Source organism: Mesoplodon bidens (genome assembly GCF_964165515.1).
Source record: "Mesoplodon bidens genome assembly, chromosome: 5".
Lineage (NCBI taxonomy): Eukaryota > Metazoa > Chordata > Mammalia > Artiodactyla > Ziphiidae > Mesoplodon > Mesoplodon bidens.
Window position 1 is genome coordinate 60,897,517 of NC_138161.1, and position 15,253 is coordinate 60,912,769.

Below are 15,253 nucleotides of genomic sequence, written 5' to 3' on the forward strand. Positions count from 1 at the left end.
TGTTTCAATTGTATTACAACATTGTATTGAAATTTTATAACACCATTACCATAACTACTTTTAAAAGAAAAGAGGTGGACAAAAATTCCTATTAGGGAAAGCAAGGTACATTTTTTAGAAGAAATACATGGATGACCTTGGAGTGGAGTGAGACTCTGAGCACAGAGGCTCAGTAAGAAAATATGGTGGCTGGACTACCCTGATGGCGCAATGGTTAAGAATCAGCCTGCTAATGCAGGGGACACGGGTTCAAGCCCTGGTCTGGGAAGATCCCACATGCCGTGGAGCAACTAAGCCCGTGCGCCACAACTACTGAGCCTGCGCTCTAGAGCCCGCGAGCCACAACTACTGAAGCCCATGTGCCTAGAGCCTATGCCCTGCAACAAGAGAAGCCACTGCAATGAGAAGCCTGCACACCGCAATGATGAGTAGCCCCCGCTCACCGCAACTAGAGAGAGCCCGCGCGCAGCAACGAAGACTCAACGCAGCCAAAAATAAAGGAATTTATAAAAAAGAAAATATGGTGGCTAAATCATGAATGAGAAGAAGCGAGGGATCTGTTGTTGCTCCCGAGAGAAAGTGGGAAGAACAAAAAGGAAAGAAGGCAAAGAAAGAAGCCCAAAAGGCTGGGCCCTGCATGGCCAGTAAGAGGAAAGTCCAAGTGGCAAAAACAAATGTGGGTTCAAGAGCTGGAGGCTAAGGACACAGCTGACATCTGAGAAACAGACACAGCAAATGATTTCCATGTCCAGGTAGATGGGCCAAAGAACCACCTATGTCTTGTCAATCTGGTAAGAGTTTAGTTGCTACAATGAGTAACCCATTTACAATAAATGTGCTCTATCCCTCGATCTCACCATATAGAAAAAAGTGCTTGAAAATGTTATGGAGTTAAATTGCAGGAGAGGAAGCAACTGAGCTCTTCATTCATCCACTAACTCACCTATTATTCAACAATTATGTATTTGGTGTCCACAGAGGAACTGGGAGAGACTCCGATGAGCACGGTAATGAGGGTCCTGGCTCTCCTGACACCCCCGATCCCACTGACATTTCTTGGTTTCTGCTTGTATTGATAGTAGCTACCTTTGAGCTTTTTTCTCCACCTCTATTATCCCAACCTTCTTTGAACAAGATCACCTAACAGTTTCCTAAAACAATCTCTAGAACAAAGAACAACATGCAGAGAGCCCAGGATCTGTAGGAAAGCAGCATGAAGGACAGTTTGTATCTAATAGCTCCTTTCTTATATGTTTCTAGCATGACTTGTTATTTGTTCATTATTGCTCTTGTTTTACATCTACAATCATCTGAAGTCAACTGCAATATAACTGAAAAACATGGCTGTCTTAGGGAGCCATCACCTAGATGCTATTTAACTAGGAGCAGCATGTTATAGGAAAAAGCATCTGACTCAGCATCGAAAGGACAAGGCTCTAGTCCTGGGCTGGCTACTTGTAACTTTATGACTTGAGACAGTTGTTTATCCTTTTTGTGCCTTACTTTTATCATCTGTAAAATGAGGGGCTGGATCAGATGCTCCTTGAGGTGCTTTCCTACTCTTAAGAATTTTTTGCTCTAAAGTTTTATAGTAAAAAAAATTATTATAAGTTAAATATTTTCTAACTCTGACAGTTAAAAAAATGTAGCACCCATTCTGAACATTTAAAAATAGACACTTGAAAATAATTCACAGATATGAGACAAGAAGTTCTAAGAGGATCTTTAAAAAAAATTGGCACATAATGCTATTTTGAAATCCCCATTTAGTGCTTTTATATTTAAATAGTTTAATTGGAATGGAATCTGAAGTTCTTCAGATTTTTCTTCTACAAGTTTCTTCTGGCATGTAAATTTCACAGACCACTTTTACCTTTAACATCTTAGTTGCCACTCCCTCTATGCCCTCACTCATGATGCTTCCCCTTTCCAACACCTCCAATTTCTCTTCTTTATCCAACAAATCCAGCTTTGAGTAAGTTATCATCCCAATTCCTTAGATTAATCACTAGGTCCTGAAAATTTAGACATAAATCGTGAAAGAGCTTTCCCCCCCCCCCGCCACTGAAGATTTCCCCCAGCATACTGTAGGAAAGGAAAACTGTCTAGGTCACCCTCCTGCTTAAAAACCTTCAGGAATTCACCTTAATTTACCTAAGAACGCCTAAACTCCTTGCCCTAGCATTTAAGGCCTTCCACAAGTTGATGAACTTGACAACCACATGCTTGATGATTTCCAGCCACACGTAATGCCATTACCTCATCTCCCTCTTTCTACCTAGGAACATCCTACTTACTGTTCAGAGCCCAGTAAGACCCATCTTCCTGATAAAGCCTTTCCGGACGCTCTGTAGGAGCCTGCCCAGTTACTTCCCTCTACTAAGTTCTCAGCAGCAGAAAGAGATGCATTACAAAGTTTATAATGTTAATCCATACCTATACTGTTTCTAGATCTCATTTTCCCCACAAAACTGAGTTCTTTGAGGACAAGGGGCCATGTGTCAGGCTCCTAAGTAGTCTCCCCAGGGCCTGATGCTGCCACAGGGATGCACAACTCCAGGGGGCGCCATTCCCTCTACATGACGATGCTTTCACATACCATTCATCCAATGTTTCACCCAGAAGGAATAAGAGAGTTGCTGGTAGAAAAGTGATTAAACGTAAGACCATGAACTTCTCCCTCCAGCTCCCCCAACCAATAAACAAATGGCTCCTTCTACATCTATGATTTCGGTTCAAGAATGCAAAGTTGACCTTGGAAATGAAAAGAAGAAAATGAAAAGAAGAAAATGTATTTGATTTTAGGATGATGGAACAAAGAAAGTTTTATTTGAAGGCAAATTCTGTGTCATTCACAAGCCTAAGAGGGAGCTGATATAAAGGTGTCCAAAACCTCTAAAGGTGTGGGGGAAGGGAGAAATCACCCTTGCCAGGTCTGCCTTTCCAGATGAATGTTCCCTGTCTCCCTAATTAATATTCCATATGCAGACAGTGATTTCTCTCAATGAGAATTACTACTACATGAGCCAAATTCTGTCTTCTAAATTGTAAGATGGTCCAGGGTGCAATGATACTACATCAAAGGATAAGGGAAAAAGCATAATACTTGCTACCTTTAAAAAAGGAAAGCATGTACATTGGTATATTTTAATCAAAAATTGTTTTTCACTTATAATTTTCTGTTACAATTTTCTAGTTTGGGATGTAACAAAGAAAAACAGTGATTATCATACATTATAAGGAGATGAGATGATTCCAGTGAACAACACTTTTAGAGCTTATTTCTGGATTCTTCAGGAGGAAAGATGTCCTACATAAACATACTAGAAGGATTTTCATGGCATAAGTAATAGTACCTGTTTTCTTCCCTAAGGTCATTTTCCATGGCTTGAGTCTCCCGCCCCAACTTCTGGGATCTTGTGTAGTCTCTCCAGGCCCACAGGACCTTCAGTTGCAACTTCCAGTCAGACAGGGTCCCAGCTTTCCCCAGCTTAATCCGATGATCAAGAATCAGCTTGTGCCAGGCAGAGAAATACCGTTTTTGACACTGCAATGGAAACATTGGAAAATCAGTACTAGGGTTTCTAATATCTACTAGTGAGAACCCTCTCCTCAGATATCCCCCTCACACTTTTTCTAACAAATCTAGGAACTGTTGTCTTGATGGAAGGGGAACAGACAATTGCTTTATGCTCAAATGACAAGAAATATTCAAGCCATGCAATGAAGGCACTATCAGCCTCATGGCAAACTAAAACATTTAGTTCTCATTGTAAGGCACCAGTCCTATGCAGAGCTGGAGTAACTGTCACAACTAAGATCTAAGTTAAGGGGCTTGTTTGAGAGACTTGAAAGGCCTGCTTCCAACAGATCTCCCCTGCCAGGCTGTCTTGGAGTTTAAAATACCATTAACCATTATCACCACTGATGTCCTGCACAAATGAACATGGGAGATCCCATAGGATGGAATGGGGTCTCTGGTCCCTGGGAACAAGATGGCTGAAAACAGCTTCAGCTGGGCTACCACTGACCACGTCAGGGCTTTGGTGAACACTCCTACAGAAGCTAGGTACGTGGGCTGCTTGCGTTCTTCCACTATATGTATCTGAAAACAAATCAGACAAGGTCTACTGACCCTAAGCATGTCCCCAGAGAAGTACTTACGGTCCTAGGCTAAGAAAATCTCTGCGATCTAGGCCTTGCCTACATCTTCTATCTTCACAGAAAACTTTATGCTCCTACTATATCAAATTACTTTCAGCTCTTGGTCTTATACCAACCACACTGTTCCGTGCTTTTCTATACATGGTCACAGTAATTTCTCTGTCCTTTTCTGCCCTCTCTCTGCCTATCTCAAGAGTCACCTCTCTCAGGAAGCCCTCCTAATACCAATCACTCTCCCCACATGTAAGTGCCCTTCCACTGTGTTCCCAGAGCAACTTATGCTTTCTTTAGTCAAAATGGTCATCAGGGCTTCCCTGGTGGCGCAGTGGTTGAGAGTCCGCCTGCCGATGCAGGGGACGCGGGTTCGTGCCCCGGTCCGGGAGGATCCCACATGCCGCGGAGCGGCTGGGCCCGTGGGCCATGGCCGCTGAGCCTGCACGTCCGGAGCCTGTGCTCCGTGACGGGAGAGGCCACGGCAGTGAGAGACCCACGTACCGCAAACAAACAAACAAAAAAAGGTCATCACACTGTGTTATAATCCCCTGTTTACCAGTTTCCACAAGACTGTGAGCCTCCAGAAGGAGGGACTGGCAGACCTGAGAGCACCACGTGTGAGGAGCACTGAAACAGAAAGTAACCTCACAGGAGGTGACTCTGGGAGGCATAGGAGATGCCTGCTGACCAGCTTCGAGAACTTGGTAGCCATATCAGGGTCAGCCCTATTTATTGCTTCTTCCTCTTTAAAAAGACTTGTCTTTCACTATTTCAACATTTAGTAAGCTGTGTGTGAATGTGGGAATTCTGAACAAAGTTGTTTAAGATATAATCTCTATTTTTGAAAGGTTATAGGGAGAGAGAATATATAAATTAAAAGACCAATAACATGAGAGAGCACAGGCTAGACTTCTTAGAAATAGCCCATTTGGCCTGAAATATTTTCTACAAAAGAAACCAATTATATTCCCATTTAGACAAATGACAAAATCTTCTTTATTATAATTTTCCATTAGGAGAAACCATGGCAGTCTTTAAAAAGCCCTTGTTCCCTTTCCATTATGTCAAATGAGGGCACGTTTCCTAGACCTTCGCCTTAGATTCTGTGGAAGGAAAGGAGGGAAGGAGGGAGAGAGCAAGAGAACAGGGAGGAAGGGAGGAATGAATGAAGGGAAACTTGCTGAATACAAGATATGCCTTCAGTCATAACAAGGAAAAGACACACAGCTTCCTGGTTGAGAGGGTATGCTTTTTGCATTATTATTTGCTTATCTATCCCACAAAATACAGCATGGAAAAAAAAAAACAGTGTTAACTTGTGCACCATAGTCAAAAGAAAATCTATCTATTTACCAGATTCATTTAAGAGAGTCTTCTTAAAAGACTTGATGAAATAGTCTACGTATGGGTAGTTATCTCTAATTTTAACTCCTGAAATATTTCTAATGATGAAATAGTACAAACATAATCCACCTTGACAATAATAGCACTATTAATAGTGTCCTTCTTGGATTTCCACATTTTTTTTCTCTAGTCCAAAGCATTTCACATGTACTATTTTATTGACTCATAGACCATCACTACAAAATACAGAGGCTGCAGATATTATGATTTACCTTACCAAGCCAGACTTCAAATAGAGAACGGATAATGACTATTCATAAATTGCTATTGCTATTCACAAATTGCTATTGCTATTCACAAAGCAAAGAGTTAGTGGTATACCTAAGGCTAAATCTGAAACATTCAGGCATCCTGATGACCCTAATCTACTAGGCAAAAAGTCTCTTTTAAAAAGGAAGAACAGGGCTTCCTTGGTGGCGCAGTGGTTGAGAATCTGCCTGCCAATGCAGGGGACATGGGTTCGAGCCCTGGTCTGGGAAGATCCCACATGCCGCGGAGCAACTGGGCTCGTGAGCCACAACTACTGAGCCTGCGCATCTGGAGCCTGTGCTCCTTAACAAGAGAGGCTGCGACAGTGAGAGGCCCGCGCACCGCGATGAAGAGTGGCCCCTGCTTGCCACAACTAGAGAAAGCCCTCGCACAGAAACGAAGACCCAACACAGTCAAAAATAAATAAATAAATTTAAAAAAAAAAGGAGGAAGAACAAATTACTTGCTTTTTTTGTGAAAGAGAAAGAACTTGATATACAACTTACTACAGTAGAAAAGCACTGCTGGAAAATATCTGAATTTGAGAGGGGGAAAATTTGAGTCTGTAAATGCCATAGTCAATATATTTCTTTAAAAATACTTAAGTTTGGACTGTGAGAGCAAAATGATTGGTTTTGAAGGTCTATAATTCAGTTTCACTACACAGAGGTTAATAGCAGCAAAGTGACATACTCATACAGTAACTGCTTTCTTGAAATCAACTTGCCATTGGTTTTTTTTTTCCTGCCTACTCAAAAGAGCAATCCCGTTTAAATTAAATTAAAAAAATAAAAAGTATGAATCAAGAATAGCCACTTAGGGGCTTCCCTGGTGGCGCAGTGGTTGAGAATCTGCCTGCTGATGCAGGGGACACGGGTTCGAGCCCTGGTCTGGGAGGATCCCACATGCTGCGGAGCAACTAGGCCCGTGAGCCACAACTACTGAGCCTGCACGTCTGGAGCCTGTGCTCCGTAACAAGAGAGGCCGTGACAGTGAGAGGCCCGCGCACTGCGATGAAGAGTGGCCCCCACTCGCCACAACTGGAGAAGGTCCTCGCACAGAAACAAAGACCCAACACAGCCAAAAATAAATAGATTAATTGATGGACTCCTACCCCCAACATCTTCTTTAAAAAAAACAAAAAACAATAGCCACTTAGTTATTCTTGATTCACAGCAAACATTATTTAGGCAAACAGGAGTCCCATAAATGTGCTTGGAGGAAAATACTTGGGAAAGGAAAACATTCTCGGCCCTGTCTTCTCTGGGAGAAGATGCTAGCACTCCACTCCTACTTAGAAGGGACAAGAAGTGGCAGAGTTCACAGTCACCATCTACTCACATTTCCTATTCCCCTCCCCCAAGTGGCGCCCCTGCAGCGCTCAGGCCTGCTTTTCCTCTTCAGTTCTACACTCGCACTACAGCAGCGCTCTATCCCTTTGCTCTTTGAAACAAGAGCTATTATTTAAAACCACAACTGGTCAGAAGAGGAACAACTTCTGCTTAAGCCAGAGAACTCAACGTTTGAACTAGATGGACAACTAGTCTGACCTCCCTCCGTTTCTTACCTAGTTCATTTATTTCTGCACCATGTTTTTATTTCTGATAGATTCTCAAATATAGTCATGTGTTCTTTTAGTAATTTCTACCATCTCTTTATTATAGTTGTGGTGATAATTAAGGCTTGTTACAGGTAAGTAAAATACTGAAAATCGCTGTAGGAAGAACTGCTCCTAAGTACATATCTACAATAATTTTTAAAATAAAATACTACAAAGTGAAATTTAGCAAGTTTTTAAGTGAAATGCTTTTCTCCTTTCAAAATCAAAATCTTCCACGAGACATCATTTGGTCATTAAGGATTCCACTCAAGAGAAGAAATGACAGCTCACCCTGCTAAATTTATTACCTGCACTGGAGTTACCCTCGTTTTGTTGGCAAGAAAAGCTCTTCCCTGAAGTGTCGTCACACTGCTGTCACTGGGAATGATTGACGTTAGGTGGAACAGCAATTTGCTATCTAATCTTCATTGTAATTCTAACCCTGTCACTAGAGATGCTTGTTCTGATTAATGAAGGGGGTAACTCATCAAAATTCCTCAGCTATTTCCCTTTTGTCAGAAAGCTCAGTGATAATTGCATCGAAATTCTCAGTCATGGAAAAATAAACAATGAATTGTAAAGAGGACAAAAATGTCAACAAGTTTACAATTTATTTTTGCTGAATGGAACTAACTGTGGTGCAACTGGTGGTCAAGGGGCACCGGATAAGGACCAAAGGTTAGAGATGAAGGGCCCAGCTGACTCCTGGCTGCTCCCAGACCCAAAGGAACAGACAGATGCTCTAATACTACCCAAGAAAGCAGTCCTCCACTCCTGTTTTCCTTTTTGAGGACCACTACAGCCAGGCAGAAGACTCCACAGATGCTAAGAAGTATTTGATGGGTGGAGAGGAGGATCTTGTTCATGACGAAATGAATGCCCCTGGGAAGAAGCAGCACTGAAAAGCAGTCCCCTATATCCCATCCTATCCCTGATTTTCATAATTTTGCCCCAAAGAAAAGAGAGGAAATCACTGTGTCCCCTACCGCCAACCATATACACTCCTATAACTATCATACGTAAATACATTAGGGAAAATACATTCAGTTTTCAGCACCCTGTGCTAAGACCTGGACTTAGTGTTGGGTTCCATGCAAAAGCCTAAACTCTGACAACCACTGCAATGTGAAATGGTAACACTGGCTACAGACAAAAAGCTACTTTTGTTATATACTGGAAGCTGTGATGCTCATTTTACTTCTGTATTTAATTTTTTCCCCTTCATTTTTTAAACTTAAAAAAACCCCTCACTCTATTACAGAAATTTCATAAACATACCCAAAAGTAGAATAGAAGAATAAACTCCTCACTCAGCTTCGAAAATTACCAGCATTATGCTGATTTTGTTTCATTTCTCTTCCACTCACTTTTCTTTCCTGGAGTATTTAAAAATAAATTCCAGACATCAGACATTGTATCATTTCACCCATAAATGCATTGATATGTATTACTAACAAAAGGACATTTTGTAAATTCTTCTTAATTCTGCTAAGAAGTTTCAATCAATAATATTGCTGTATTTATCTAATTCTGTTTCACTGCAGAAGTAGCAGAATTTCAGAAAGCAACTGCTTAGTCTCATCATATTAAATTCTTAACCAATAAAATGCTCTGGGATCTTTTAAAGAAGAATGACCGCAATACAGCCTATAACCTGACTAGGATGGGGCTCCTTTCCCAACAAAGCCTGAACCAATTTTCTTGACCTCACGTCTTTAGGGAAGGCAGGACTACTGCTCCTCATCAGCTTCTCTTTCATCTTTCTTTCCCTTCTAGACCTTCTTCCTCCCTCTACAATCTCCACTCCCTGTCCATTCTCCCCACTCCAAGCATGCCCCAGAAACATACACTATGCCGAAAGTACAGCTGACCTCAGAATATATTAGACAAATGCTGGATTCACCTCTAGGGGTCTCTGACAGTAAGACGATGATGTGATGTCATTTGTTCCTTATGCATATGGTTCTTAAGATCCTTATAAATATTCAGCTGAAATTTCTAGTGTTTAGGGGAAAAGATACTCTACTCTGCATAATTTTAGAGAATGGGCTTCATTTATGCCAAAGGCTCTTTTCTTAACTTTTTAAAAGCAGAATTTAATCAGTACTTTTTTCAAAAGACAAAAAAAAAAAATCAGATACTTTTGAATTAGAACCTCTGGGATCAAAACGGTGTTTTGAAAAGCAAAACGCTCTTGCAATGTTTTGGTAAACTGGCTCTCGCTGTCCCTTCTGTGAGAATGGGAAACCCAGGTTACTCACAGGGTGAGAGTAAGGAAGAGTACAATAACAAACTAAACAACCTCCTTACCAACAGCAACAAAATTTTATTTGGAAATTTTCCATAGAGTGGCTGTATGAAGTAATATGTAATAATGCTTCAAAGCCCTCCTAAAATACACAGCACACAATGTCCTTGGCAATACGTTCAGAGGGGAGATTTACATGAATCCCAATATTCTTCGTGTGTGTGCCCAACACTTCTCTTGCTCTGCGGTCTTCTTTGCAAAGAGGTTTTTCCTTCATTTCCTTCCCCAAACATAAGACAACATTGCTGAGACGACAGCAGCAGCGGCTATGTTTCAGCTCAGGAGTGGCTGTGTTTCAGTGCTGGGTAGTCAGTCCTGCTAAAGCTAAGATTTGGGGGAAGGAATCATGCTGTATAAATGAGGTTCTTAACTACAGTTTTCAACACCTTGAAAGAAAGAAAAAAAAAAAAAATGCAGGCTTCTCTTCCATGGATTCCCACATTCCCTCAGTTTAGTTCGGGGCAGCCTCCTGGAAGGCACTGTGCCACAAGCATAACATCAACAATGCCTCCTTTGGGTCATTATTATCTTATCCTCTAACAGAGATACGTAAACAAGCAAATCAAAACCTTCCCCCCCTTGAATTAAGATTTAGTTAGTGTCAACGCATCTTTCTTTGTTTTCAACTTTTACAAGCAGGAAAGAACATAGATTTTTTTATCTGAAGTAAACATAAAATGTATTTCGGAATAGGGTGAGAATTAAGAAGGCCACTTTCCAAACAGTATAAGAATTTCATACTTAATCCCTTGTTGTTTCTGCTAATTAGCACTGACATGTGGATTGCTGAATCTCCCAAAGAGATTTCACTGCAAGATCAAAGAGAAAGTAGGATAGGATGGAAGTGGAAAGTTTCTATATAAAAATAAGTGTTTTTGACAAAATAAAGAGACTCGGCAATGAAATGAGTGGGAAAGAGGCATGAACAGTGCTGCACCTGAACTTGTGTTTTGGTAAGAGAGCCTGCTCTGTTTCTCTCAGAAAGTCTCCTATTAAATAATGTGGCCCACGCACAGCCCAGGGAGATCAGCTTGGTGCTTTGTGACCACCTAGAGGGGTGGGATAGGGAGGGTGGGAGGGAGGGAGACACAGGAGGGAAGAGATATGGGGACATATGTATAACTGATTCACTTTGTTATAAAGCAGAAACTAACACACCATTGTAAAGCAATTATACTCCAATAAAGATGTTTAAAATAAATAAATAAATAAATAAATAAATAAATAAATAAATTTCTCACACACACACACACACACACACACACACACACACACACAAAATGTGGCCCAAATGTGACGTTAAGAAGTTGTTTGGCAGAACAAACCCAGAGTCAAAGCACAAAGAATACAGGACCTAAAAGGGCCTGAACTAGAGCAGCCCTTAGAAACAGATTCTTTGAAGTCTTCCTGCGAATTATACAGCTTGCTGTTGGGTTTGTGCCAGTGAACCATTCTGAGGGTGCTGACAAGAGTTTCCGGCTATCTAACCGCTCACTGCAAGCCACGTAGGCATTTTCCCGCTTTTTATTCTGTGGTCATATTTAGGCTGCTGAGTATCCAAGTTTCATCATCCAAGGGCAGCTTCAGGCTCCTTCAGAGCCAGGCTAGGCATGTGGACTGGGACCAAGATAATGAGCCCAGAGGGCCTGCTGCTCTGGCGGTGTTTACCAGAGGACATCCTGTCTCCAGCCAAGTCTACGTAAAAGCCTGAGGAGTGTGGTAAGCGGATTTCCCCGTGTCTCAGTTATATCCACATACACTGGGGAAATCTAAATTAGAGGTTCACGAACAATAATACACATGAATAACATAATCACGTGGAAGGGGAAGGGGAAGAAAAGAACCAAGCTAAGTAACTTTGGAAAACAATTTTGGCTGAGTAAGGCTGAAAACAAAAATAACTGTACAGCTTTTACACTGTAGCTAGTAAATCTGTTTCCACAGCAGTATAGGTTACCAATTCTGAAACTACTTTTATAGTATACTAGGACTAAACAAATAAGTAAATATAATTTAGATAATAAGCTCCAGGTGTAAACAAGCAAGGGCGAAAGGCTACACTAAAACCTATGGTGCTAGATTAAGGTTGAAGTTATCATTATGAACTCACAATTATTTTAATATATATACAGATAGATAGAGAAATAAGTGACAATTAAGGAAAGGGGAGGAGAACATGACCCTTGTGTTACTGCACTGGAATTGGATGTATCAGTATGAATTAATGGATTTTAATGTGTACACAAATAGACAGACACAGAAACAAATATAATGTGTGTATGTGTAGTTAGTATAGCTACAACTATTTTCCAGCTCTGTCTGCTGAGAGGGCCCAGAAAACATGATACCCCAGTAGCAGTGAGCACAGCTAGTACCCAGATCTTGGTTTCCAAATATTATTCTCCAACAAATGGAATGAGGGTTTCATGTATTGATAGAAGTGGTTGATTCCAGAGCTAGGGCAGGGAAAATATGATGAGCCTGGAACATCTTGTGGTGCCAGAGAAATAAAGGATTCTTTCAGAAAAGGATTTTGAAAGGGCAAAAGAGTCAACCTGAAAATTTTCCCAGAGGCCAAGGTTAGAAAAATTTGAGAAACAAAGTAAAAATAATACTAGAATATAATCCCTAGGATAAAGTAAATATCCACAAGTCCATACTGATACAAATAAACAACTGAATAAATGAATAAATAAATAAATGGGGGAGAAGGGACAGTTTTTCCTTCTAGAAGAATTTAAATGAATACATGGAGACAAGAAGGGAAATGCAAAATCATCGTTAGACAAATACCACATTAGTTATTGTTACAGGCAAGACCCATCAATGAATGCTAAAATTAATAGGTGAAAGTTTAAGGATAAACAGAATATTTGCATAGTTTCACAATATTTCCTCTAAGACATTTATGAATTACAAAGAGAAAAATAGTAACTTTACAGTGGAGAAACCCAGCAGACACAATCTTAAGTGATCAAAGTTAACATCAACAGTAATAAGACTTATTAACATTATGTGGAATTCCCTGGCAGTCCAGTGGTTAGGACTGTGCACTCTCACTGCCGAGAGCCTGGGTTCAACCGCTGGTCAGGGAACTAAGACAACACAAGCCGCATGTCATGGCCCCCAAAAAACAAAAACAAAAAACAGAGATTGGCTCAAGATGGCAGAATAGAAGGACGTGCTCTCACTCCCTCTTGCGAGAGCACTGGAATCACAACTAACTGCTGAACAATCATCAACAGGAAGAAATGGAACTCAATAAAAAAGATACCCCACATCCAAAGACAAAGGAGAAGCTACAGTGAGATGGTAGGAGGGGCACAATCACAATAAAATCAAATCCCATAACTTCTGGCTGGGTGACTGACAAACTGGAGAACACTTATACCACAGAAGGCCACCCACTGGAGTGAAGGTTCTGAGCCCCATGTCAGGCTTCCTAACCTGGGGGTCCGGCAGCGGGAGGAGGAATTCCTAGAGAATCAGACTTGGAAGGCTAGCGGGATTTCATTGCAGGACTTCGACAGGACTGAGGGAAACAGAGACTCCACTCTTGGAGGCCACACACAAAGTAGTGTGCACATCCGGAACCAGGGGAAAGAGCAGTGATCCCATTGGAGACTGAACCAGACCTACGGGCTAGTGTTGGAGGGTCTTCTGCAGAGGTCGGGGGTGGCTGTGGCTCACTGTGAGGACCAGGACACTGGCAACAGAGGTTCTGGGAAGTACTCCTTGGCATGACCCTCCCAGAGTCCACAATTAGCCCCACCAAAGAGCCCAGGTAGGCTCCAGTGGTGGGTCGCCTCAGGCAAAACAACCAACAGGGAGGAAACCCAGCCCCATCCATCAGCACACAAGTGGATTAAAGTTTTACTGCCCACCAGAGCAACACCCAGCTCTACCCACCACAACTCCCTCCCATCAGGAAGCTTGCACAAGCCTCTTAGATAGCCCATCCACCATTGGGCAGACAGCAGAAGCAAGAAGAACTACAATCCTGCAGGCTGTGAAATGAAAACCACATTCAAAGAAAGATAGACAAGATGAAAAGGCAAAGGGCTATGTACCAGATGAAGGAACAAGATAAACACCAGAAAAACAACTAAACGAAGTGGAGATAGGCAACCTTCCACAAAAAGAATTCAGAATAATCGTAGTGAAGATGATCCAGGACCTTGGAAAAAGAATGGAGGCAAAGATTGGGAAGATGCAAGAAATGTTTAATGCAGACCTAGAAGAAATAAAGAACAAACACCTAGAAGAATTAAAGAACAAACAAACAGAGATGAACAATATAATAACTGAAATGAAAAATTCACTAAAGGAATCAATAGCAGAATAACTGAGGCAGAAGAATGGATAAGTGACCTGGAAGACAGAATGGTGGAATTCACTGCTGCAGAACAGAATAAAGAAAAAAGAATGAAAAGAAATGAAGACAGCCTAAGAGACCTCTGGGACAACATTAAATGCAACAACATTCGTATTATAGGGGTCCCAGAAGGAGAAGAGAGAGAGAAAGGACCCGAGAAAATATTTGAAGAGATTATAGTCAAAAACATCCTTAACTTGGGAAAGGAAATAGCCACCCAAGTCCAGGAAGCATAGAGAGTCCCAGGCAGGATAAACCCAAGGAGGAACACACCGACACACATAGTAATCAAACTGACAAAAATTAAAGACAAAGAAAAATTATTGAAAGCAACAAGGGAAAAATGACAAATAACATACAAGGGAACTCGCATAAGGTTAACAGCTGATTTCTCAGCAGAAACACTACAAGCCAGAAGAGAGTGGCATGATATACTTAAAGTGATGAAAGGGAAGAACCTACAACCAAGATTACTCTACTCAGCAACGAACTCATTCAGATTCGATGGAGAAAACAAAAGCTTAACAGACAAGCAAAAGCTAAGAGAATTCAGCACCACCAAACGAGCTCTACAACAAATGCTAAAGGAACTTCTCTAAGTGGGAAACACAAGAGAAGGAAAGGACCTACAAAAACAAACCCAAAACAATTAAGAGAATGTTCATAGGAACATACATATCGATCATTACTTTACAAGTGAATGGATTAAACACTCCAACCAAAAGACACAGGCTTGCTGAATGGATACAAAAACAAGACCCATATATATCCTGTCTACAGGAGACCCATTTCAGACCTAGGGACACATACAGACTAAAAGTGAGGGGATGGAAAAAGATATTCCATGTAAATGGAAATCAAAAGAAAGCTGGAGTGGCAATACTCATATCAGATAAAATAGACTTTAAAATAAAGAATGTTACAAGAGACAAGGACGGACACTACATAATGATCAAGGGATCAATCCAAGAAGATATAACAATTATAAATATATATGCACCCAACATAGGAGCACCTCAATACATAAGGCAACTGCTAACAGCTGTAAAAGAGGAAATCGGCAGTAACACAATAATAGTGGGGGACTTTAACACCTCACTTACACCAAAGGACAGATCATCCAAACTGAAAATTAATAAGGAAACACAAGCTTTAAATG

The 15,253-nt window shown here is 41.1% G+C and overlaps 1 protein-coding gene across 3 annotated transcripts in view; it reads right to left on the minus strand.

Moving 5' to 3' along the window:
* The window catches only part of CCDC191 (coiled-coil domain containing 191), a 106,232-nt gene that overhangs the window by 56,694 nt on the left and 34,285 nt on the right, over positions 1-15,253 (minus strand). For all 3 annotated transcript variants that reach the window (XM_081235003.1, XM_081235002.1, XM_081235004.1), the window contains one exon: positions 3,357-3,547. In XM_081235003.1, the coding sequence (XP_081091129.1) occupies positions 3,357-3,547 (191 nt within the window). The remainder of the gene's footprint in view (positions 1-3,356; positions 3,548-15,253) is intronic.